Source organism: Rutilus rutilus, assembly GCF_951802725.1.
Source record: "Rutilus rutilus genome assembly, chromosome: 9".
Classification (NCBI taxonomy): Eukaryota; Metazoa; Chordata; class Actinopteri; order Cypriniformes; family Leuciscidae; genus Rutilus; species Rutilus rutilus.
Genome location: NC_140223.1, coordinates 19,046,999 through 19,073,047, shown reverse-complemented (window position 1 = coordinate 19,073,047; position 26,049 = coordinate 19,046,999). Strand labels below are relative to the sequence as shown.

The window sequence follows — 26,049 nt, the reverse complement described above, 5'->3', positions numbered from 1 at the left end:
AGACTTCTGACGGGTGCAAAAAAAAAAACGGGATCATATCACTCCTATCTTACGTTCCTTACATTGGTTGCCAGTGCGATACAGAGTGGAACCATGCCATCTTTAAATGGTATGGCTCCACCCTACCTGTCTGTGCTATTAACTGAGCACCATCCAATTAGATCACTCTGGTCATCCAATCAGAGACTCCTATCTTTCCCTAAGTCAAGACTGAAGTGTAGGGGGGACCGTGCATTTTCTGAAGTTGCCCCCAGAATCTAGCCGGGAAATCCAGACTGGTGTCGACTAATGAAAATCCATAGACAGTAAAAGAAAATCGCCCAGCCCGAGGGGCGGCACCAAGCATGCATTTGAAAATCTCAACAACAAGCCCCATACGCTTAGCTACCAGGGGAGCTAACTGGTAGATTATACTCTTACTGTATCCAGTCGGCAAAACAGCAAAAACGCCCTTCTTGCAAAGGAACGATTCGAGCGGCGTCTTCTGTTCCTGTTTTAGATAAAAAGCCAAGTCTAACTCGTTCATTGTAGCGGCCAAAGCCGTTTCAAACAACTGGTATTCATCCATATAGCCATCTTGCAATGTTTACTAATGACTTTGACGTTACAGCGCTGTCATCTTCTGTTTAGCTCGCCTCTGGCCCGCCTATATCAGATAACCCGATGTGATTGGTGCAGCTCGGATCGAGGGGCATATTTAATGAGCATCATTACTCGACACCAGAGTAACTCGCTGAGCAAATTCAACTTGTGCTCTCGCGAGAACTCTGGATTACCAGGGTACCCAGAATCTGGAATTACTTGCCCATTTCGATTCTTTATCTGTTTTTAAATCTAAGTTAAAAAATTTGTTTGATAAAGCATTTAATACATGTTGAAGCACCCTTCCATTGTACTTCATTGTTATTTTAAAATGTTGAAGCACTTATTTTATGGTATTTTACTTACATTTTTATTTTTTATTTGTATTGTTTTTGTGTTTTTAGTTATTGTAAAGCACATTGGACAATATGGGTTGTGTTTAATTGTGCTATATAAATAAATTGCCGTTGCCATTGCCATTGCCAATATTAAAATCCAACAGGGAAAAATGCGCAATGAATGAATGTACTTGCACTGCAAAAAAATGCTTTGTCTTGTTGTTTCCAGTCAAAATCACTAAAGATTCTTAAATCAAGATACATTTTCTACATAAGAAAAATGACATAAGGGATTTAGTCTTGTTTCTTGGAAGAAGAAAAAAATAATTAAAGTGCATTTTTCTTATTTAGCTAATTATCTGCCAATGGGGTAAGAAACATAATTATTATATTATATTAATATAATTCTATTATAAATATTTGTACTTGAAATAAGCCAAATATACTCAGTAAGAAAAGCATTTCTGCAGCATGAATAAATATATGAATGAAGTATTAAAACATTGATTTCGCTTTAAAAAAGTAGAGGAGACCGAAAAAAACTGGGTTTACCGAAGAAAACCTGCTTCTGACCAGGTAAGGTTCACAGAGTAAGTTACTGACTCTGAGTATAAGTTACCTCTCTTTTGGCTTGACATACCCTGCTTTCTCGGTTTTGACATACCTCCCCATTCTGAAACGAAAAAACCCAGAGTTTCCCTCATTTCAGGGTTAACAACATACTCAGAGTTTTCACTTAACCTCCTTTCTGAAACGGGCCTCTGGATCCAAACACAACATATGTTGTTGACCATCAACGCAGGTCTTTTCAGAAGAGAGAACTTGCTTATCGTGTGCTCTTACCATACTCCACTGACGCAGCGAGTGGACAAGGCTCTGGGGGCGATGGTGGAGCCTTGCTGCATGAAACCCCCCACAGGAAACCAGAAACTGTTGCCCAGAGAATACTGGTTAATTAGCAGGTTACAGCGCCCCTTCAGGCAGGGGTGCGGGTTGTACCATTCATAGGGTGTTAGCCTGTGTGCCACAAGGAGCGACAAAAAAGAAAGGATAAAAATTAGTAAACATAAATGAGCCAAGAACAATTTTAACAGTTGGCAAAGCATGAAGTCACCAGAGCTCCCTGTTGGCCACGTAACCTGGTTTTTGTTCCCTGAAGGGGCTATGCAAGCTTTAGCCGTGACTGACAGGACACTAATAAAAATGCACTGCACTGCAGGACTTTGTGCGACAACCTCACATTACAGCTCTGTTGAAATGCCGAACACAAGCAATGCAGAAAAGCTACCACAGGTCAGAATTCAATAAAAATGTCTAAAAATATACACATTATAGAGATACAAACAAAGAAAATCACACATGCACAAAATCTCCAATGATGAATTTATATAAAATGTCCTGACAGGTAATGTTTTTAGTAAATAAAAACACAAAACAGCCCACGTCGTCCAGCAGAATGCTGGGAAAATCAGCAGGCTACTGTGAAAGAGTATAAAACATGTCATTTCTTTTTTGATCCGATGCAAAGCTGGAATAAAAAGTGAGTTTAAAATTAAATATCTACAAATACACTTTTTTTTTTTTTTGTCCTAGAACAGCATTCCGACCAAACCATCAGATTTCAGGGTTAAGTTTAGGACTGTTTCATTGGACCAACAAAGGATATTGATCCTGGAACAACAACATTCCTATTATCCAACAATCCTAATCTCTTCCCAAAATCAGAGTGCAAAGATTAGTTCTTATAGTAGGAATATTCCAAATTCCTAACAACTAATCTTTGCCCTCCAGTTTTAGTAGAGGGTTTTACTGTATGGATAATGTATGGTTTGGTGTTAAAGCAAGCTCTCACACACACACACAAAATGTCCAAGCTACTTGTTTCAATACAATGAAAGTGAATGGTGAGAATGAAGAGAACGTTTTTTTCTAGAGCTGCTGTAAAGCCAAACAATCTCTGTTTCTTTAATTTCCTATTATCGCTGTAAAGCTGCTTTGAAACAATCTATATTGTTAAAAGCGCTAAATAAATTAAGGTGACGTGACCAGAGCAGTCAAGCTTTTAGTAAATGATTAATTAAATTTCAGTCTGTTTCTAACATAAAGCTACCGTATGACTTAAGAAGACTTGTGCATGATTCATACAGGCCACTTTTATGTTGCTTTAATGGGGCTTGACAGCCCAAGTCTCCATCCACATTCATTGTATGCAAGACTGCAGACTAAAAGTTCTTCAAAATCTTGTCATTCAGGTTAGGAGTGACATGAGGATAAGTAAATAATGACGGCCTCTTTTCCATTTTTAGCTGTGATCCTGATATTAAGATCCTGCAGGTGTCAGTGTGGAGCTGAGTATTTACCTCGCCACCAAAAAGAGCACACAGCTGACTGCCAGGTATGCCAGCAACATGAAAAGCCAAACCCCAGGAGAGAACGGATCCAAAAAGGAGAAATACCCCGGTCTTCTTCCCTATAAAAACACAGAGGCAACATCAAGACTTCTAAAACTAACATCACAAAGATCCTATAAGCCTATATCATTCAATTCCAGTAAGTAAACATTCAGGAGATTTCAGGTTAAAGACATTTAAAAGCTTTTACGGTTGATTGGCTTGATCCAAACAAAGTGCTTGATTTTCTGTCTCCTAACCATTTTGGCACACTCAGAAGATCCAATAACCGCTGGAACAGAACTAGGGAGCCGATTCTGTACACAATAGTCAAATCCAATTATCTCTCCAGGAGGTACTTTGACAATCGGTGGTCAGCAACAACTTAACAGTCTCTTATCAGCAAGAAACTGAGTGTGAAAGCAAGGCTAATCTATCTACACGGCATAGATGTCTTACAGATGGCGAATCTAAATTGTGCCAGCGATGGATACACTCGCAAACAAATCATTTGGGCTGTTTTTTTTGCCTGAGACTACAAAAGCCAGGTTTACTATAGTGCTGAAATGAGTAATTATTCCACTATCTGTTCCGCACCAGGCTGAAAATTCATTAATGTGCCCGCAATCATCTCCATATTAGTGTAATTGAATGGCATTGCTGTTGAGCTGGACAGTAAAAGCTGTAATTATACAGCAATAAATAGAGCCAAGCCTGTCTATGGTAGATATACAAGCAAACTGATGGGCTCTCCATGAAAAGGCTGGTTCAGGTGTTTTATTCTTAGTCAGGTTGCTTTAAACTTACTTACGGAAACTGGCATCGAAGGATGGCAAAATTGGGCCGTGCCTGGAGTCTGTATGTGCCAGACTGAGCTTGTGTTAGATCTGAGGGGATAATTGTATCGTGACTTACAGCGAAGGGGACTTGTGGATAGAGCTCACGGGGAGGGGGAGGGGGGTACGTTAACTGTGATGTTGGGTTTCTGCAATCTGCTTCCAGCTGAAGCAACTTGCTTGGTTTACAGTCTCTAAATTAAATTTTAAGGTTTAAACAAAAGCACAATAAACATTGTGCAATGCAAAAACCTGCTGGAAAACAAGTGAGAAAATACGCTACTAGTGCACATCTGTCTCAGAGGTGAGCTACACACAGTTTAACAGCCTTTCGAACATGTAACACCCTCTAGAGCGAATCTTAACAAATGAGCACAGATAAATCCTCCCCCAGTTTGACTGAACAGCAGTGCAATAGGGCAGTTCTTGCTTGACTCTAGTGGGTCCCCATAGGCTCTGGTGTGTCTCTGTGGTGTTATGTAATTTCTTACTTCTGGCTTGTTGAATTTGAGGTAAGAAATAATTTCTCTCACTGCTGCACTAAAGGTTTTGTCTTTGAGAAGCGCTGCTGCTCCGGCTGTCAAAATAAAACCATGCAGAAGCAGCCGCAGAAACCTGCAGTCATGCCACCTCAACCAGCCTCTCTCACCAGGGTTCCCTAGTATCTAGTTAACCAGGTCCTCATTAACATTTTGCACTACGCAACATATTAAATTACAGAGGAGACTGCAGAGCTGTTATTACATGTGTGGTATTACCATGTTGCTCCTAAGATATTCAGCATTTGTACTTATCACGGCTTCTGGTAACAATGTTCAGCACAGAGAGTTGTTCATGGGAAGAGATTACCTCTCTCTACTTTTTAAAGCTGTCAGTTTATTAAAACAATTAAACATGCCTTTTGGCGGTAACGTGATTGATCTTGAGTTTTAATTTTCAGATTTTTTTTTTTCTTCATTTTCCAAATGTAGGGCATTCACTTCCTGAATAATAAATAAAACCACTGCTGGCTTTCTCATTAGCGGCGTTTCATTCATCGGTGATGTTTCATACTTTAATGATAATTACATTTCACCATTCAATGACTGCAAATTGATTTTACTTTTGTTTAACACCTCATACGGGTTTGATTTTGTAATTTTGCCATTTTGGGATTTCGAAAGGGTGTAAAACAAAGAAACGCTATTTGAGATTCTGAACTTCAAGATCAAATACATCACCATTCAAAAGTTTGGGGTCAGACATTTTTATCTGAAAGAAATTAATACATTTCTTTCAGCAAAGATGCTTTGGATTAATCAAGCATGACTGTAAAGACTTGATGAGGACAAACATTTCTCTATTAAATAAATGTTCTTTTGAACTTTGAAGAATCCTGAAACAAATCATCATGGTATCCACAAAAAATATTAAACAACACAACTGTTTAACATTGATAATAAGAAGAAATGTCAAGACCTTGACCATGTGATGGTAAGATGTTCTTGCTTCCACTGAAGCACAAAATGCTCTTTGGATCATTTTCAAACCATTCTGGAGAACATGATCAGCTCAAGTATATGGTGTCAAAGCCAATATCAAATACTAAAGAAAATAAAATTTCCAAGAAACAATGACACAAAATAGTATGAAAGCTTGTTTCTGCCTCAAAGTAAAAAAATAAAACAGGTCATTGTGAGATCAAGCTTAAAATAAGTCACACAAAGAAATAACGTTGCAACTGTAAGATATAAAATCAAATTATGAAATTATGAAAAAGACAAAGTCACATTATGAAATATAAAGATACAATTACAATGAAATATAAAGATACAAAGTCAGAAAATGTGAGTTACATTGTAAGATGTTACAACTATAATAAAGTCACAAATTAAGACAAAGTCAAATATATAAAGTCAAAAGTTACACTGTAAGAAATAAGAAAGTTACATTGTTAGATACAAGGATTTACTCTAAGACTGAAATGGACTTCCATTAAACATGCATTTAATAAAAACATGTAAATGGTTATACACGGGTTCATCAGGTCTCTCTTTTCTGTCCCACACACCTAAGTGCGGTGTCCTGATCATAAACTCTTCAATAGTCTCTCTTGTGATTTGCTGTTTGCTTTAGTGAAGCGTCTGCTACAGGAAGAGAAACAGTGATATACTGTCAGCGCATGTTTACCAGCCACTGTCAGATCGACTTGGGCTGAAAAGATTTGAAAACCTAATGTTCCATTGAATTCCGCTGAAAGACGCTCTGCGCGGTAACATTCACAATATTTCATCATCTGTCACCGAAAATGTCCAGATTTAAAAATCGTCCTGCTGTAGACTCATTTTAAGCAGAACTATGCAACCGTGGCGGATTGTAAACACACATAGCTGGAAACAGCAAGATGCATTATTTTAAATCTAAAGTACGTCATGAAACCAAGCGAACTGCTGCAAGACAAACGCTCAGTCGTGAGTCAAGAGGTCTCAATGCCGTAGAGGCACAGAGGTTCTTCACAGCCGCTCACAACTTGAAAAACATGTGGCCAGTGGGAATATGGTCTTGTCACAGCTGGAATGCTTCAGTGAAAAAACAGTGCATTGACTGCTTTATGTTATGACTCTTCTCAGTGGCTCTTTTTTTTTCTCCATATACACACATGGATACCCTCCTGGATAGGAGTGCTGCTCCTTTGGGGCAGCGGATGATCTTGCCAGTGCTAACTGTACCATCTAATTAACTTGTTGCACGAATTAGTTATTTCATCCTCAACCACACCTAGACTCTCTCCCTCCCTGCATACACCACACAAGACGAGGAGAGAACGATTTCAATGCATTTGTGTGTTTATTCCAACTCTTCCAACTCGCTGCACTCACATTTTTATACACAAACAAAACGGCACGTTCCATACGTTCATGTCTACCACTGCGTCCAATTACACGCTGCGATGGATAACCCACTGTACCTCCAAACATGTAATTAAAACAGGGCTGAAGGCCACATTTTATTCCATTTGCCATCGGTATTGATCAAGCAGAGGATTTCATTTAAAGTTTGAAATAAGCTATGGGGGTCCTTGTAGAAATCAAAGCCCGCTGGATCAATAGTAAGTGGATTAAACCTAAACAAGTGCACGCACAAGCATCCAAATATTGAGAGCGCCATGGCTGTGGGGTATGGATGAGTGAGAAGAGATTATTCTGGGCAGGAGCACCGGAACTTTAGTCAGCTCAACTGAAACTGAAACACTGGCCATTATAATGTTGGATGTTTCACACATATATTCGCGGTCCGCTTAAATTCCATCAGTAAGAGCAGAGTGTGAAGGTTGAATTAGCAGAGCAATAGCACACCTGTGCATAAAATATTGCAGAACTAGAGACACACATCCAAACTTTAATCGAGGATAGTAAGAATGCAAGGGCTTTAGATACTGCTTTGGATTCGACTAGCTTAGTGAACTCTGTACATTGTTCGGTTCCAGCTGTAGAGCCCGTGCAGCAGGGCAACTGGGTGACTGTGAGACACTGTAGTCGTGGGACAAAACACCGCTCTTCCGTTCAGATTACAACATTAAACAGGTTCTCCCCACTCAGTGAAACACCCACTGAGAATCCTGCTGAATGTGCTCTAGTTATTGGTGATTCTATTACACGGAACGTGAAAATAAAGACACCAGCCACCATAGTCACATGTTTGCCGGGAGCCAGAGCACCTGACATCAAAGCAAATTTAAAAGTGCTGGCTAATGGTAATTAGATTATTATTCATGTCGGCACTAATGATGTTCGACTTCGCCAGTTGGAGATCACTAAAATTAACGTTAAAGAGGTGTGTGACCTCTTAAGTACGATGTCAGGCACTGTAATTTGCTCTGGCCCCCTTCCTCTTCGCCAGAGTGATGAAATACTTAGTAGACTGTCCTCACTCAATGGCTGGCAGTCTAAGTGGTGTCTGCAAAATAATATAGGGTTCATAGACAATTGGAAAAGTTTTTGGGGCAGACCTGACCTGTTGAAAAGAGATGGTATTCATCCCTTCTGGGATGGTGCCGCTCTTCTCTCTAGTAATATGGCACATAGTCTTAGAGCTCAAACATGAATTGGGACTCAGGTCAAGAAGCAGACAGACTGGCTAAACCTACTGTCTGCTAGCTCTCTCTCGTCACTGAGGTCAGATAAATCCCATCACATAGAGACTCTTTCACCTAGATATCCTCATACAGAGACTGTGTCTGTTCCCTGAATTAGGAAATACAAAAAACTCCCAAACCCATTTAGGGGTAAAAATTGTATCGATGTTCAACAAATAAAAAATAGATATAATACAGATGAACAAATGATAAACCTCGGGTGTCACGGTTCATGGGTTCACTGACTCGCCCTCCCTCTGTGTGTGTATGAGTGTGTGTGTGTGTGTGGGCGTGGCTTGTTCTCGCTGCTGATGAGCTGATCAGCGCCAACTGTTTCTCATGTAGCGTCCTATTTATTGTCTGTGATTTCGTCCTGTCTTTGTCAGATTGTTTGAGGCTCTCCTGGGATCACATCGAGAGTTTCTGTGCTTCTCTGGTTCACCGTTTCCTGGCTCGTTTTGTATCTCGTTTTCTATGCCTCTGGAGTACCAACTGGATCTGCCCGGACTTCATTGTGCCCATTGTGTCCCTGCGTTACCGAGTGACTTTCCAATTTTGTCCCGACGTGTCTGACCTGCATCTTCTACTCTGTTTCTGAAATGTTGTCTAATAAACTGTTTCATTCACTCGCATTTGGATCCTATTGCCTTCTTACGTTACAGACGCTGACATCGGGTTGCTGAATATTCGATCCTTTACTTCAAAAGCACTTATTGTTAATGATATGATTACAGATTATAACCTAGACGTGTTGTGTCTGACAGAAACCTGGCTAAAACCAGACAATTACATTACTTTAAATGAGCCCACCCCCCAAGATTACTGTTATAAAAACGAGCCACGTCTGAAAGCAAAAGGGGCTGGTGTTGCTGTAATCTAAAGTAATATCTTCAGAATTACTGAAAAGTCTAGTTTCAAATATAATTCTTTTGAAGTGTTGGTGCTTAATGTAACACTATCTAGTGTAAATGATAAATCGCACTTGACATTTGTGCTAGCTACTGTATACAGGCCACCAGGGCACCATACAGACTTTATCAAAGAATTTGCTGATTTTTTATCGGAGTTAGTACTGGCTGCAGATAAAGTCCTAATTGTTGGTGATTTTAAGACACATGTAGATAACGAAAAAGACGCATTGGGATTGGCATTTAGAGACATTCTGAACTCTATTGGAGTTAGACAACACGTGTCAGGACCCACTCATTGTCATAATCATACTTTAGATCTAATATTGTCACATGGAATCAATGTTAATGCCGTCGAAATTCTGCAGCAGAGTGATGACATCTCAGATCATTATCTAGTCTTGTGTATACTCCATTTAGCCAAGGTTGCAAAGCCGACTCCGTGTTACAAATATGTTAGAACTATCCCTTCTGCCACTAAAGATTGCTTTATTTACAGTGGGGAGAACAAGTATTTGATACACTGCCGATTTTGCAGGTTTTCCCACTTACAAAGCATGTTTCTACATTGTCTGTCATTTTTATCATAGGTACTCTTCAACTGTGAGTGACGGAATCTAAAACAAAAATTCAGAAAATTACATTGTAATTTTACAATTCATTTGCATTTTATTGCATGACATAAGTATTTGATACATCAGAAAAGCAGAACTTAATATTTGGTACAGAAAACTACGTTTCCTGTAGTTCTTGACCAGGTTTGCACACACTGCAGCAGGGATTTTGGACCACTCCTCCATGCAGACCTTCTCCAGATCCTTCAGGTTTCGAGGCTGTCGATGGGCAATACGGACTTTCAGCTCCCTCCAAAGATTTTCTATTGGGTTCAGGTCTGGAGACTGGCTAGGCCACTCCAGGACCTTGAGATGCTTCTTACGGAGCCACTCCTTAGTTGCCCTGGCTGTGTGTTTCAGGTCGTTGTCATGCTGGAAGACACAGCCACGACCCATCTTCAATGCTCTTACTGAGGGAAGGAGGTTGTTGGCCAAGATCTTGCAATACATGGCCCCATCCATCCTCCCCTCAATACGGTGCAGTCGTCCTGTCCCCTTTGCAGAAAAGCATCCCCAAAGAATGATGTTTCCACCTCCATGCTTCACGGTTGGGATGGTGTTCTTGAGGTTGTACTCATCCTTCTTCTTCCTCCAAACAAGGCGAGTGGAGTTTACACCAAAAAGCTCTATTTTTGTCTCATCAGACCACATGACCTTCTCCCATTCCTCCTCTGGATCATCCAGATGGTCATTGGCAAACTTCAGACGGGCCTGGACATGCGCTGGCTTGAGCTGAGGGACCTTGCGTGCGCTGCAGGATTTTAATCCATGGCGGCGTAGTGTGTTACTAATGGTTTTCTTTGAGACTGTGGTCCCAGCTCTCTTCAGGTCATTATCCAGGTCCTGCCGTGTAGTTCTGGGCTGATCCCTCACCTTCCTCATGATCATTGATGCCCCACGAGGTGAGATCTTGCATGGTGCCCCAGACCGAGGGAGATTGACCGTCATCTTGAACCATTTTCGAATAATTGCGCCAACAGTTGTTGCCTTCTCACCAAGCTGCTTGCCTATTGTCCTGTAGCCCATCCCAGCCTTGTGCAGGTCTACAATTTTATCTCTGATGTCCTTACACAGCTCTCTTGTCTTGGCCATTGTGGAGAGGTTGGAGTCTGTTTGATTTGAGTGTGTGGACAGGTGTCTTTTATACAGGTAACAAGTTCAAACAGGTGCAGTTAATACAGGTAATGAGTGGAGAACAGGAGGGCTTCTTAAAGAAAAACTAACAGGTCTGTGAGAGCCGGAATTCTTACTGGTTGGTAGGTGATCAAATACTTATGTCATGCAAAAAAATGCAAATTAATTATTTAAAAATCATACAATGTGATTTTCTGGATTTTTCGGCAGTTTATCAAATACTTCTCCCCACTGTATAATATTCCTGATCAGTTTCATCTCCTCAGCATCCCAGATAGCTTAGAAAAACTCGATAGTGTGAGTGCTTTTCCAGCCCTTTAGACAATGTTGCTCCTTTGTGCTTAAAGGAACACTCTACCGTTTTTTGAAATAGGGCTTATTCACCGTCTTTCCTATATTTAGATAGGTGGGCAAACGTATTTTTGTCTCAGTGCATGCATTGTTTTAGTTTGGAAGCGCCACCGCTAGCTTAGCATAATGAATGGAATCCTTTGTTGCCAGCTAGCATGTCGTGAGTAAAAGTGATAAAAAAAATGAAAATACAAAAAACGAATTACTTCTTGTGGCCTGCGTATTCACAACGAGTACAAATAGCAATGCAGATTAAGACTAGGCGATTTCCTAGGCAGATATTAACTTGGGACTATATTGAGGTGAAGCACAGGCGAAGCACTGCTACTTGGGCGCAGAGTTTTTTAACTTTGTAAATTTATATCTAAATGTAGGAAAGACGGTGAATAAGCCCTATTTCAAAAAACGGCGGCGTGTTCCTTTAAAGAAGATTAAAGAAAATAGTCCAACGCCGTGGTACAACGAGTACACTCGGGCCCTTAAGAGAGCAGCCAGAAAAATGGAGCGCAACTGGAGGAAAACTAAGCTACTGAAGCTACTACCGACTAAGCTACTGAAAGAAATGCTTCCAGAGGTCATAGATCCTCTCCTTAATATCATTAATTCATCTTTGTCACTAGGATATGTACCGAAAACTTTTAAGCTGGCTATTATTAAAACTCTTATTAAAAAAATGAAACTTGATCCTAGAGAATTGGTCAATTACAGGCCGATCTCAAATCTACCCTTTTTGTCAAAGATACTTCGCACCCCGACGAAACTTGCCAATTCAAGAAATTTACGGAAAGCATAGCTGATATAAAATTTTTGATGACTAGTAATTTCCTATCACTTAATTCTGAAAAAACTGAGTTTCTAATGATTGGACCAAAAACTTCCACACATACTAACCTAGAATACTGTCTAACAATTGATGGCTGCTCTGTCAAGTCTTCGTCGTTGGTTAGGAACCTGGGTGTGCTCTTTGATAGCAATCTTTCATTTGAAAGCCACGTTTCTAGCATCTGTAAAACCGCATTCTTCCATTCCATCTTAAAAATATATCTAAATTACGACATACGCTTACAATGAAAAATGTGGAGCAGTTAGTTCATGCGTTCATGACCTCAAGGCTAGATTATTGTAATGCTCTTGTGGGTGGTTGCCCTGCACGCATAATAAACAAACTACAGCTGGTCCAAAACGCAGCAGCTAGAGTTCTTACTAGAACCAGGAAGTATGACCATATTAGCCCGGTTCTGTCAACACTGCATTGGCTCCCTATTAAACATCGTATACATTTTAAAATATTGCTGATTACTTACAAAGTACTAAATGGTTTAGCTCCCCAGTACTTGAGCAAGCTATTGCGATCTCAAAATTCTGGCCAGTTGATAATACCTAGAATATCAAAATCGACTGCTGGCGGTCGATCCTTTTCCTATTTAGCACCTAAACTCTGGAACAGTCTTCCTAACATTGTCCGGGAAGCAGACACACTCTGTCAGTTTAAATCTAGACTAAAAACACATCTCTTTAACCTGGCATACACATAGAAAATTATACATTCCTATTATTCAAATCAGTTAAATGATTATTAGGCAGCATAAATTAGGTCAGCCGGAACCGGGAACACTTCCTATAACACCTGATGTACTCGTTACATCATAAGAAGAATGGCATCTACACTAATGTTAGTATTTCTGCTTATTCCAAAGTTTGCTGTAATCATCTGGATCCAGGCCTTATCCAGACCAGATGGAGGTCCTGCACCTAGACATGACCACAATGCATCCCTGAAGTGTCAGCAGAGATTGTGTCAACTAGACTCTCCCCTGTGAAGGCCTTATCGACACTAATCCTCAACAAACCCGTCTCCATACTGGCATGACTCAGATCTTCAACCAGATGGAACTGGATAGTATTCTGATTGTTCCAAACCAATCTGACTTCATACCTATAATGCTGCCTGAATCATAATCATACACTGTTCATTCATTGGCCAGAGGAGAACTGGCCCCCCGACTGAGCTTGGGTTTTCCCAAGGTTTTTTTTTCTCCATTCTGCCACTTGATGGAGTTTTGGTTTCTTGCTACTGTCACCTTTTTCCACCTTTGTTGCCATTGGCTTGGCTTGCTTAGTTGGGGACATTAAATTTAACACTGCGCCAGTGTGAATACTGTCATTCGGAATCACAGATTCTACTTTTTGGAAGTATGACCAACATAAGAATTTTCACCGGAAAATATCATCTGAACAAGTGACATCAACTTTTGTTCTGACCAACTAAGGAAAAAAAAGCATTGCAGTAAATCGCGCTGATTAAATCTAACGATCGCTTATCATATCACGTCAAACCGTGCAAATTATACTTTGTTCTCAAATTGTTAATGTTAACAACATCAGCATTGCGTGACTACATTTAATGCCCTTCCGATATTTATCCTGGTTTTCGCATGGGCCCGGTTGCAGTCTCTTTTTTTCTGTGCCCACTCCGAAGTCCGAACGGAGTCTTTTGCATTTTACAATGGGCGAATCTCCAGTTGTCACTGCTGATTGTCGTTTGAACCTTTCTGGATCCGCCATCAAATTGATAAGTTTAATTATATCAAGTGCTGTTAAAAAAAAAGGCTATAAATCTCCACCTCCAACATCCTCACATGCAATATAGCCTACTAGCCGGGACACCTTCTTTATGTGTACAGACAGATGTGACGTAATGACGCAAAGACATGCTCGAATTTCCCGCGGAAATCCACCAGTACTACTGGAATAAAAAACATTATTACAAGCTTACCGTTTTGAATCGAGCTAAGGCAAGCAGATAGTTTTGAACACTGGCTGGTTATGTACTTGCTCAAAAATTTATTTTGGATAATTTTTAACCCAAGAAAGTTACGGAATGCAACTTTAAATTAGTAATATTTTCACAGATTAACTTTAACTAAGTTTTATAAATGGACAAAGAATAAAATAATGCTACAGACACACAGGAGCAACTATTAGCAGCACGAGCAGAACTGGGGGGAGGGGTGTGATAGTGTGTGTGTGTGTGTGTATAAATGCCCTATTGGGAAACCACATTAATGTTTGCACACGCTGCACAGAATGGCTTCATCCGGCACTTAGCCAACAGAGAGATCAGCATGTCACCTTGGGTTTGGGGAGGGGCTTTGATTAATGGTGCACAGACCTTTAAAAATAAAAGAGCTATTGGATTTTCAGTGTTGCTGTGTGCAAGAGCTCGGGGTGTTATTGGTGTGAATTAGATACAAGTCACAATAAGGAGAATCTGAAATTGGGAAGGAAAGCACTACATTTATCAGCTTTTCACACCACAGCACACCATCTGCTACAGCAAGGCTAACTCTCAGAGCTCTCTGCCCCAAAGTATTTCTCTATTTATTTCCCACGCGCTCCCTCGCAGGCCATTAGAGGATGCCGATTGTTGATCTTTAATGCTGCGAGGTCAGGGAAGTAGTGGATGGAGGAGGAACTTACTATGTGTACTCGGTACATGATGCTGATTCCCAGAGTCATGAAGGGTTTGGAGAAATCAATGACCTTCTCCCTCTCAGCCGTGATGGTCAGGGCGGCCACAGCCAAGTCAGCCTTCTGAAACACATGCAAAATAATTGCAGCCGTCAGTGCGTTTCTGGGACAAAAAATTTAATAATAATAATATTCAGATTACATTCATGGTTTCTTGCTGATTCAAGTAAGGGGGCATCTGGCCCCTCAGATACTTATGCCAAGAGAATTTTAAACTTATTTATCAACAGTGTTATTGTTAACTAAATAAAAGAAAAAAAAAAGAAAAGAAAAGTTAATTGAAATTAAGCTGAAAAACATCTAGAAAATTAGGCAACATTTTAACTTTAACTGAAATAAAAAAAAATTAGGTGAAGTGCTAAAATGACTAAAACTAAAATTAAAATGACCTAAAGAGAAATACAAATATATATAAAAAATAACTACAATGAATCCGGTATGAGGACCTGAATGACAACCCTGTAGCTCATTTTAATTAAGATGAATAGAGCAGGTAGACCTCAAACCAGCAACAAACCAGCTTAACCACCTTAAGCTACCATGACCTGTCTTTATACAACTGGTAACAACTGCTTGCAGTCCAAATACCTGTATTTTGGGGAATACTGAAGGGCAAAGCCGAGTTGTGTGTGTGTGATGGAACATGAACACAGAAACCGGGTAGACTGTCATGACAAATCACTTGACACAGCATCCAGTGCTGCCGGGCATGATGCTGTGGCCGGATCCCACTAATCAAACAACACTGAAAAGTGCATCTGCAAGGAATTTTTTCGTCCTGCGGGACACACTCTTACCCTCCACCGCTCTTTGTCCTCTCCAGAAGGAGGAATGATGGGATATTGGAGCTCTGCTTTAAATGAGAGAGAATCTCCAGAGAACAGATACCAGGTTATAATGTGATGTTTTAGCCCCTAGCCTGAAACCTTGAAAGTGGCAGGAGAGGCTTGTTAACCCCGAAAGCCGAATTAGGAATGTCAGACACGTGATTCGAGATCTGAGAGGGGTGAGATTTATCAGCCATTAGCGTGATGGCGATCGGATCTGTTGCTTGCGCAGATCTTTTAGCACACAGCTAATGAGAGAACGGATTAGAAGAGGAGGAAAGCAGAGAAAAAAAAAAAAAACTGACAACAGTCCAGTGTTATTTTAGTATCATTGAGATCATTGAGCAATTTATTTCAAGTATCAGGTATTTTATGGTTTTAGCTTTAGTTCACTACAATAACACTGCAACAGTCTACTTCCTCTCACCTGATTATAAAGCCAGTTATCTCCTCATGTACTTCACATTCACTGTAGCAAAAGTGACAAACTCTCGCACACGTTCCCTGAAGATTCTTTCAACAATAACAGCTTGCAGATGCACTAATCTTCAAGTGCTCTCCATAGTTCAGCTGTGGCCCACAGCTCTTCACAAACTCATGCACACTTCACTTCACACAACAAAACATCACGCTGACACACAAACAAGGAAATTACGCGGTCCCCGCTGAACAGAGATCCCTCAAACAGATGTCGTTCGTAACAGAAACAAGGACAATAACTGCCGCTCAAATATTTGACATCTCGTTACATATTAATATTGATGACTGGACTGCACAGAGAGGAAAATTATGAGACAGAGACTCTAAATAATAAATAATGCAGTATGATATTCTTCCTGTGCTCCATCCTCCCCTTCAGCTTTGACTCAATCAAAAAGTGATGCCCCCAAAAAATGAGAGAAGGCGGCAATGTCAACTCTATCACTACTGAATAAAACATTGACTTAAGTTCCCAGTGTGGCATTTCAAATTCCCTCTGAGGCGTATTCTTCATCTGAGGCGCTAGAAAAGCCTGACAGCTCGGCTCCTTTGCCACCTTTGTGTACTACTGCACTGCTTTTAGTTTTACAAGAGTTTCAAGAACATTATAAAGCAAGACCACCATGGCCCCTTTGGGATTAAGAGTCCATATTTCAGGCAGAAAGTGAGCTGCTTTTGTGCAAAATCCCATCCTTCATTAAAATTTTAACCACATGGAAGGACCACCAAATGATTAGCGGGTTATTCAAATAGTTGTGCTGTTTAGAAAGAAATAACCTGCACAATACATAAATCAAACAAAATGTTAAATTATATAACACTATGTATATGTTAAGATGCACATATTCAAGTACATTTTTTTTTTACTTACAGTTAGCATGTAAACAGACAAGCTGGCTAAATTAGCATACCAAATAAATGTTACTACATATAATTGAAGACTTTGAGTGTTAGATTTAATATTTGTTTTCCTCCACAACCACTCGGGCTGCAGTCCGCTTGGCCTGCCGGTAACCGTCAGCTGCCTCAGGAGTCCGATAAGCCAGCCAGGCCTGATAGGACTTCTTCTTCAGCTTGACGGCATCCCTTACTTCCGGTGTCCACCACCGGGTTCTGGGATTGCCACCTCGACAGGCACCGGAGACCTTACGGCCACAGCTCAGAGCGGCCGCGTCGACAATGGAGGTGGAGAACATGGTCCACTCGGACTCAGCGTCTCCAGACTCCCTTGGGATCCGGCCGAAGCTCCGCCAGAGGTGGGAGTTGAAGATCTCTCTGACAGGGGACTCGGCCAAACGTTCCCAACAAACCCAAACGTACTGTGAGTCCAGCTTCCTCCCCCGCCATCAGATCCAACTCACCACCAGGTGGTGATCAGTTGACAGCTCCGCCCCTCTCTTCACCTGAGTGTCTAAGACATATGGCCAGAGGTTGGATGAAATGACCACAAAGTCGATCATCGACCTCCGGCCTAGGGTGTCCTGGTGCCACGTGCTCTGATGGACACCCTTATGCTTGAACATGGTGTTTGTTATGGACAAGCTGTGAGTAGCACAGAAGTCCAATAACAGAACACCACTCGGGTTCAGATCAGGGGGGCCGTTCCTCTCAATCACGCCCCTCCAGGTGTCACTGTCGCTGCCCACGTGGGTGTGAAGTCCCCCAGTAGAACAACGGAGTCCCTAGTCGGAGCACTTTCCAGCACCCCTCCCAGAGACTCCAAGAGGGCTGGGTACTCTGCACTGCCGTTCGGCCTGTAGGTACACACAACAGTGAGAGACCTGTCCCCGACCCGAAGGCGCAGGGAACCGACCCTCTCGTTCACCGGGGTGAACTCCAACACATGGCGGCTGAGCTGGGGGACTATAAGCAAACATTTAAGTGGAGACATTTAATATGCAAATAAGCAAACTTTATATATATTGCAAACATATCGTTTTATATAATTTGAAACTTCTACAGCAGCGGGTAAGATTGATGGATATTAATTCAGATTATTTTACCTAAAATCACCATACAGACGGTCACATACAAATGCGGACATGTCCACATTCAAGCATTTCAATGGGCTTAAACAGCTCCCCTTTTGCCGCAGATTTACTTCACAAACAACTGACAGTCGTGACCTAAATATGATTTTCATTTACAATAATCAATACTAAAAATTCCGCATTAGTGTCATAAGCACATTCAAGCTTTGACGATTTTTAGTTTCTTGGCTCATTTTGTCCGGATCATTGAATCAGTGAGTTGTTGACTCGAGAACAGCTGCAATCGGATCTGTCCGATTCACAAATGAATCGGTCAGTGTGTTTTGTGAACCAATTAATCAGGTTCAGTTTCCCAAAATAAGTACTGATACTTAAAAAAAAGTAAACAAGTAAAAATACTTACTGAATACTTTACACCCATGTTTTTATGAAATAAATAACAGGATAAAAGCATTACAAAAAGTCCCTCATGAGAACCAAAGAGGTAAAGAGCGTGCTGTCAGAACGGGGTAGTGCTTCATCTCCTTCGCTTGCCCCCCATCACCCTCTACTGTCTACAAACTCTATAGAATACAATTAGACTCATTGGCCACTCTCAAGGTCAGCTGTATAGAGCATACTTTGAGAGAACAAATTGAGACAATAATAAGATTAGGCACTTCTTTCTTTATTTCCCTAATGGCTTTGCCCTCCATTAGCTTGTGGAATTAAGACAGATAACTTCTCAAAGCGTTCTCGTTTTTGTAGCGAGAACATAGGCTGCAGACAAGTGCTCTGGTTTATGACCCTTTCCCGTGGAAATATATGAATATCACCGTGGCCTTTTAGTTCATTTCCGAAAATTTACTTTGCTCCCTGCGGTGCCTGCCAAAAAACGGACAAATAAATCAGCAGCACGCCGTAAAGCTGCAACTGTTTTTAAATAAATAACATTTCCGCCGAAAAGGGCAAGCGTTCGTAGCTAAACAGAATTTGCAGCATGCAAGATTTCCATCTCATCAACTGTTAGTGGCTGTCAGAATAGGACTTATACTTTCCCGCTTCACAGAGTCTTTTTAAACACATCTATGAGTGTCTGTTATGGGATCAGATGGGCTAATTGAAATTCATTACGACGAGGGAACTGTAAATGGGTTGGAGGCATAAACATGATTATTGTTGGTTAATCTGCATCACCTGTTTGGATGCAAGTAAAACCATTTTTAGTCTGGCTTTAAGGCTTCCTTTCTTTAATGAATTATTGAAATGAGCATTTGAGAATGAATAATTCCAGGATAAAACAAGAGGAAGCAGATTGTTTCGTTCTATGTATTCTCAGCAACTTTGAATGTAATTCAATGGAAATGCCTGTTTCAGGTGACAGTATATCCAGAGGTTAAACTGGGATTTCGGAGTAGGGGAACCTTTTAAAATCTGGTGGTGATTCTGGTTCCCCAGGTAAAATATGACAAGCCACTAGGACAAACAAAGTGGCAATAATGATTTATCCCTGTTTCTCAGCAAAGCCATTCAACTGGCTGAAGCATCTTTTTATGTGTACTGTATACATTGCCAGATTAGAAATAACAGTAAATCGCCTTAAGCTGTATTTATTCTTAATCATGAAAATACAGCTAGGTGTTTTACAGCTAGGTGTTGAAATGGTACTGCAGTCCAAATTCAAAATATTGGAGATAGTTGTTTCCTTCGCCACCTCCTCCTCAGGCTCGGCGCTCACGCGAGTTGCCAGATTGAGGCCAAGCAAAAGGAATGAGTGCAATTGAAAGTGGAAAGCGACGAGCCTTACACTGTAAGTCGATCAGCTAATATATATGTTTTGAATATGAGAGGAATGAGAGGAAATGCTGAGGCTATTTAGGTCAGGTAGAATCTGTGATCTCTGAACCAGTTCATTTGCTGGCTTCTAAGGCTTTCTGCCAACTGGCAACCCAGGGTGTCAAAATACTATTGGGTAAATAGGCAGATCACGCAGACCAAAACAAAAACAGGCATTCTGACCTGGAACGCATGCACATTTCATGCACAGACCCCAAATTAATTTAAATAACAAATAAAAAAATGGTCAAAAGCTAAAAAATGGTCACCTTAAACTGTTATGCCTTTCTTTTAAAATTATCCTACAATTAGCAAGCTAATAGTTTAGCCTAATTTAGCTTTTCAAATTACCCCAAATTTGTCACATTTTCCCATTCTTGGTGTTTTCATCCTTTGGTTTCCAGCTCAGCTTATCCTTTTAAATTATATATTACATAATATTTGATCATGAACTTTAGAATCATGATATGTTAATTTGTGTATGTTATCATCACAAATCATATGACTAGTTAAAAATGGTAAAATTAAACATTTCCCTTACTTTAGTTATGTCCTAAATGACGCACTATACACTATGCACTTATACACTATGTACTTATGGACTCAACCATGTAGTGTATGAATTTTATAAGGTGATTTTGTCATTCATCGTTGGAGTCTGATCACCCCTCCCCCTCTGCTATGTAATTAAAGCTGTGACAGTTGAGTGCATGAAGAGTCCAACATTCCACACTTTGTTTTTTTGGTTAATTAAGTGCATCACAATTATTTTTGTAATTAAAGTAATAAAAGCTTTTTTGTTTAGCTACAACAATATTTGACAATAACACACTATGATTTTGATTAGGCAGCAAAGAAGGGGGATAATGCATGACACCGGAATCCAATTTAACATATTTTCTTGTGATGTCACTCACCCTGCTGATGAGCTCTCCTACCATGCCCGTCCAGGTGCCATTGGCGCCCGGCACCCCGTAAACGCCATCCCCAACTAGCCGGATACGGTACTTGAACTTCAGGATATCTGCCAACTCCTTCAGCATGTCCACGCAGAAGCCCTCGTAGCGCTCGTTCCCTTCTAGTTCCTGGTGATTGGCTCTCAGCATTACATACGGATTCTCCTGTGAAGACATCATTGGCATCACCATCGGCACATGCATCTAAACACGCTCTCAGAGCACTTCTAAATCATTCGACACACAATTTTCAAAAGTGTGACAAAAGATTGTTTGAGTTGGAAAGTCACCCGAGCTATGTTTCCATCCAAAGTTGTGAAATTAACTTTAATTGTGAAAAACTGGAATATTACATGAAACATTTGTGAATAAAGCACCATTTCCATCCCATGTGTTCAAGAGAACAAAATCATCACTTCTTGAGAAACTGTTACTTATTAATAATAATTAAGAAAGTGTTAATAATAAAAATGGAAGTTGCTGCAACCTTTTTCCTACACAATAAATGACTTGCGCCAGCGTGCAGACGAATTGCAATAACAAACGTTGTCATGTTATCTTGCGTTCGGGGGTGGATGCCTGATGTTTGGGAATGCTCTCGTAATACCAAATCAATTTGAGGACTGACTTTGGCTCAGGCCTTTCAGAATGACTAAAACTGCATTTGAGATGGAGTGCAATGAGATCAGTCCGCTGGACAGTCCAGTTATCCAATCATATGATTGTTTGATGTTTTTTTGTTGCAACATGAGGAATTTATCTGGAAAACCGTAGTTTATGTGAATATATTCTTATTGGATAAAAAAATTATCCTCCTCATTTGAGCGAAAAAAAATTTATGTACGTTTTAAGATTTTATACGCATCTTGCTGTTTTCATCCAGCGTCTTTTAATGCAATATCCCAAAATTGGAAGGAAACACAGTTTGGACACATGGGGCTCTGTGACTAATGTGAGCCCTCCAAAATACCAAGTTCCAAATTTATCGGCTTGTTTTCTCATGCTGCCCAAAGATTGAAAAGATTTAAGAGGCAATCTGTGGTCAAAATAAAGGCTTCGTAAACATTTCATCCCACCATAATTCAATAAACATTTGCAGTGCTCACTGTTATCCACTGAGATACAGATTTGCTAGTGGGCATGTTGGTTGAATATGCTACTGCCATTTTCAAACACTTTGCATAAATTTAACAGAACAGTGTCACCTCATACATAACCAGTCACTGCAGAATGAAACCAGCCATAAAAAAGCTTTTCAAAATCACTTTTTGTTATAACTGCAAAAAAAAAAAAAAAAAAAGCGTTGTGGCAAGACAGACACTAAAGTGGGTCTGTTGTACTTATGATTTGTTTAGTGCAGACTGGTTGACTGGAGAGAGTGTTTCATTTTCACCAGTAAATCTGACTCGCTCCTCTCCGATGCTTTGAGTGGCAATCTGAAGAGCTGACGATACTTTTCAGTCTTTCGTATTGCCATGGCAACACTTTCTTTTCTTTTTTTACCTGCTTGTCTGGTCCTGCATCCCTGATTTTTGATGTGCCCAGTGGCCACGCTCCAGCTGGCCTGAGTACAGCAACAGCTGGGTCTTGCGGCCTGTCAGACGAGGGGGAACGTCAATGGCCATGTTCCGACACTTCAAATAAACCTGAACCCTATTAATGCGAGCCGCTCATATGCATCCAAATAACACGATAAGCGCCCTTCACCTCATTTGTATGTCCATAAAAGCCACACGCTGTATTTGCTGATGGATGTTCGCACCTTGGACCTGACGAAGCCATGGCACAAAGAGCAACCGCTTTGGCCCAGAGTCTGACACTCTATAAATGCAAATCCTTCCATTTTGTTCATTAACTGGTTGAATCATCCACGCATGTTACCGTCATGCCCCGCACTGACACCGCCGCGGTGGTTATGCAGAAAGGCACAATATAAATGCAAATTTCCATCGCTTACAGCCTGCTGGAGGCACTCAAGTATTGCAGCCGGACACTTTCTCTCAAACTAGGCTTATTAAAGAGCAGCATTTCATGGGCCAGTTGCATATTAGACAGACGGTTTCAAAGAACGGAAGCAAGGTAATAAACAAACCTTCTGGATTCAATTAATAGGTCTACGCACTGGGCAAGAGAAGTCAATGGTTTTGGGTCATTACGTGTCGCCCATAACTAGCCTCTGGTCTGATTGATGGTTGAGTCAAGGAAAAAGGAGTGATTACATATTATGCTTCATAATCCATTATTAGCAGAATCTATGAAAAGATGGAGGAAAAGGAATTGTGGAAGAGAAAGTTAATTGTGCACACACAGGACTGGGCATCGCCATCTATATGGGAAAAGGAGCTCTGGCATAAATTATACTGAAGCTATAATGGTCAAGTTAAACATTTCTCATTCTTTATGGTTTCACTTAGAAAGTAGACTTAAACAGTTTAGCTGTTTAAGTGATCTCGCATTACAGTTAAACATGGTCAAAATAAAAAAATTCAGCTAGTCTTTGGTTAGCAAGCTAACAGCTTAGCCTTTTAAATGACTTATCACATAACATTACAAAAGCTACAAAATGATCAAATGAAACATTTTTCTTTTGTGTTTTCAGTTAGCAAGATATAGCTTAAAATGCTCAAAAGCTTAAAATGGCCAACTAAAACATTTTGACTTTAATTTGTTTTCAGTTAATTTCATTAAGTAAGCTAACATATTTAAAATTACATATCATGTAATATTACAGAAGCTACAAAATGGTCAAATTGAACCAGATTGTTTTCAGTTAACATCGCAAAGCCTTTTAATTTAACTTAACATTACCAAAGTTAAAATGGGCAAATAAAACATCTCTGCTTTCTTTGTTTTCAGTTAACCTTTAGTTGTCAAGGTAACATCTTAGTCTTTTTCATGAGTTTACACTTACATATAATTAAATAGAGTAAAGGTTATGCGTATTTGGCGTGCTTGTCCGAGGAGAGGGCTCCGAGCTCTGAATTTGGCCTGAACCCAGAGTACTCCCAGGTTGGGATAGGAATAGTTAGAAGTGAGGAGATGAGGTGGTGGAGGGATGCTGGAAAACTGTCATAGAACAGAGATAAGTCTACTGTATACTGTAATGTGTTAATTAGGTTAATTATCTGAACATGCTCCTCCAGAACTTTAATAAAAAATCATTAGCTCACATATCACATAATGTAGAAACTACAAATGAGCAATAAATAAAATTGTGATTTAAACAATTCCTTTTCAGCTAGCCTCTAGTCTTCTAGATTGAGTGACAGAAAACGGAGCGACTACATATTTACATTTAATAATTCATTATTAGCAAAACTTCTGGAAAGAGGGAGGAAGCGATTGAGGATGAGGAGCGAGGTTAATGTGAACACACAGAACCGGTCCTGGCGTATCGCCATCAATCTCAGAAATGGAGCTCGGGCATCAATCAACTGAGTGAGTGCTGTTATCAGGCCAAGCAATCCTCTCTTCCGAGCTTGAATGATTCCATAAAATCTGCGGGTCACATCAGAGAAAGAAACTTTCCGTTTAATAGCGCAGACAGTGAGATTAAGGGCACTTTGAGTGTCAAGCCTGCCAAATGCAACATTCCTCACCAGTCTGGGATCTGCGGCGGATTTGATTCTATTTGTTTTCTTGGAAGGCTGTCAGCTGATGAAATCCATTTTACAAATATAGCATGGCGGCAGTGTGGTTTGGTGCGTTTGGAGTCAATCTTACTTCAAATCAAATCTCAAAGCTTTTTGTTCAGAAAGTGAAGAAAAATTGGAATTGTGTGTTGGCATTTATCAGACAATCCCAAAAAGTGAGTTTGGTAACTGATTGGTCCACTACTCCCTCTTGATTTTTGTATGGCTTACAGGGGGTGAATGAGACTGAAGATAGTCCAGACAGAACCAGCTTTGCCTGATAGCGGTCACAGAAATTGTTCACAGAGGCTGCACATTACATGAGGATAGCGCCTCACATTTGATATTTATGACCATTTCCAATTGCTGTACGAATAAAGGCTATTTGCTTCTTCTTGAACACAATAAAAGTGGTCTGTCCGCAGAAGATGGCGTGTCTGAGGTTTCATCATGAAACTGTTTCTGCAATCTTATTTCTCCATGTTTCTGAAAAAGCACTTTATCGCCATCATTGATTACAGTGAGCATAAATTCAGCTGCTGAATGTGAGGACTCTCTTTTCTTTAAGATGCAGTGATACAGTATCCACTCCATATCATACTGATATTGCACCCATATAGATTAATAATACTTTGCTCTTCCTTTTTTCTAAGATGGGCTCTTAGAGACAATATGGGTCGGTAAAGGCTAACATGACTTTTCTCGAGGATTCAATTCAAGCATAATGTGGCTTTTGAAAAACACTGCAGATAGCATCACAGAAAGACGATTTTATAGAGTGAACGGAAAGTGAACCCAGTTTCAGAGGCAAAAGAATATGTATTTGAGCTTAGAAAAGAAAAAAGTTCCTAGCAATAGCTTTATCTGAGAAAGAAAAAGGGTTTCTGCAGGGAAAGCATATCAAATCCACATCAAATGACAGCAAACAAAGGTTGCAAAAATATATTACACAAATAAAACAATAACAGCCTCCTGTATTTGCACACACCGCCTGTGTTGTTTTAATATTTGAATCACTAAGGGAATTATGCAAATCAGGCATTAACTGTGTCAGGTACACAGAGTAAACCCTATATACCAGCTAATTTAGTAAATGGTTGAGATGCGCGGCGGGAGTTATGTGAAAAAAAGCATCTGAATTACCACAAGCCAAAGTGGTGCAACTGTGAGTTCCCCTCTGGCCCCAGTACCCACTGGTTGGCAACACACCAAAGTTTTTGAACCATTTACAACTACAGGGGAAAATGCGGCCAATTGTAACACACTAAATGTATTCAATCCCAAACAAGCTAGCGCTCAGCATGTGCTTAGTAGAGTTCTCTCTGCTAGAGAAAAGGAGTGTGATTGTTTCACTTTGTGAGAATAATTATAGAAAACATTTATAATTATTTTAAAATTATGATACTTTTAATATGATATATCTATCTATATATATATATACATATTTCTGTCATGACAACTCTCTGAGTGATTGGCATGGTAATGGGTATGACAATGTTGTATGTTTGGTCTTGGTGGAATAGATCTGCTACGCTGCTGCTTTTATTGTT

General features: G+C 40.2%; 1 protein-coding gene across 1 annotated transcript in view; it reads right to left on the bottom strand.

The window, feature by feature from the left end:
* grik4 (glutamate receptor, ionotropic, kainate 4) overlaps positions 1–26,049 on the bottom strand; it is a 426,911-nt gene that overhangs the window by 12,240 nt on the left and 388,622 nt on the right. Inside the window, exons 13-16 of the mRNA XM_084418348.1 lie at positions 20,829–21,032; positions 14,748–14,861; positions 3,281–3,390; positions 1,764–1,937 (exon numbers count right to left, since the gene is read on the bottom strand). Of these exons, the coding sequence (XP_084274474.1) occupies positions 1,764–1,937; positions 3,281–3,390; positions 14,748–14,861; positions 20,829–21,032 (602 nt within the window). The remainder of the gene's footprint in view (positions 1–1,763; positions 1,938–3,280; positions 3,391–14,747; positions 14,862–20,828; positions 21,033–26,049) is intronic.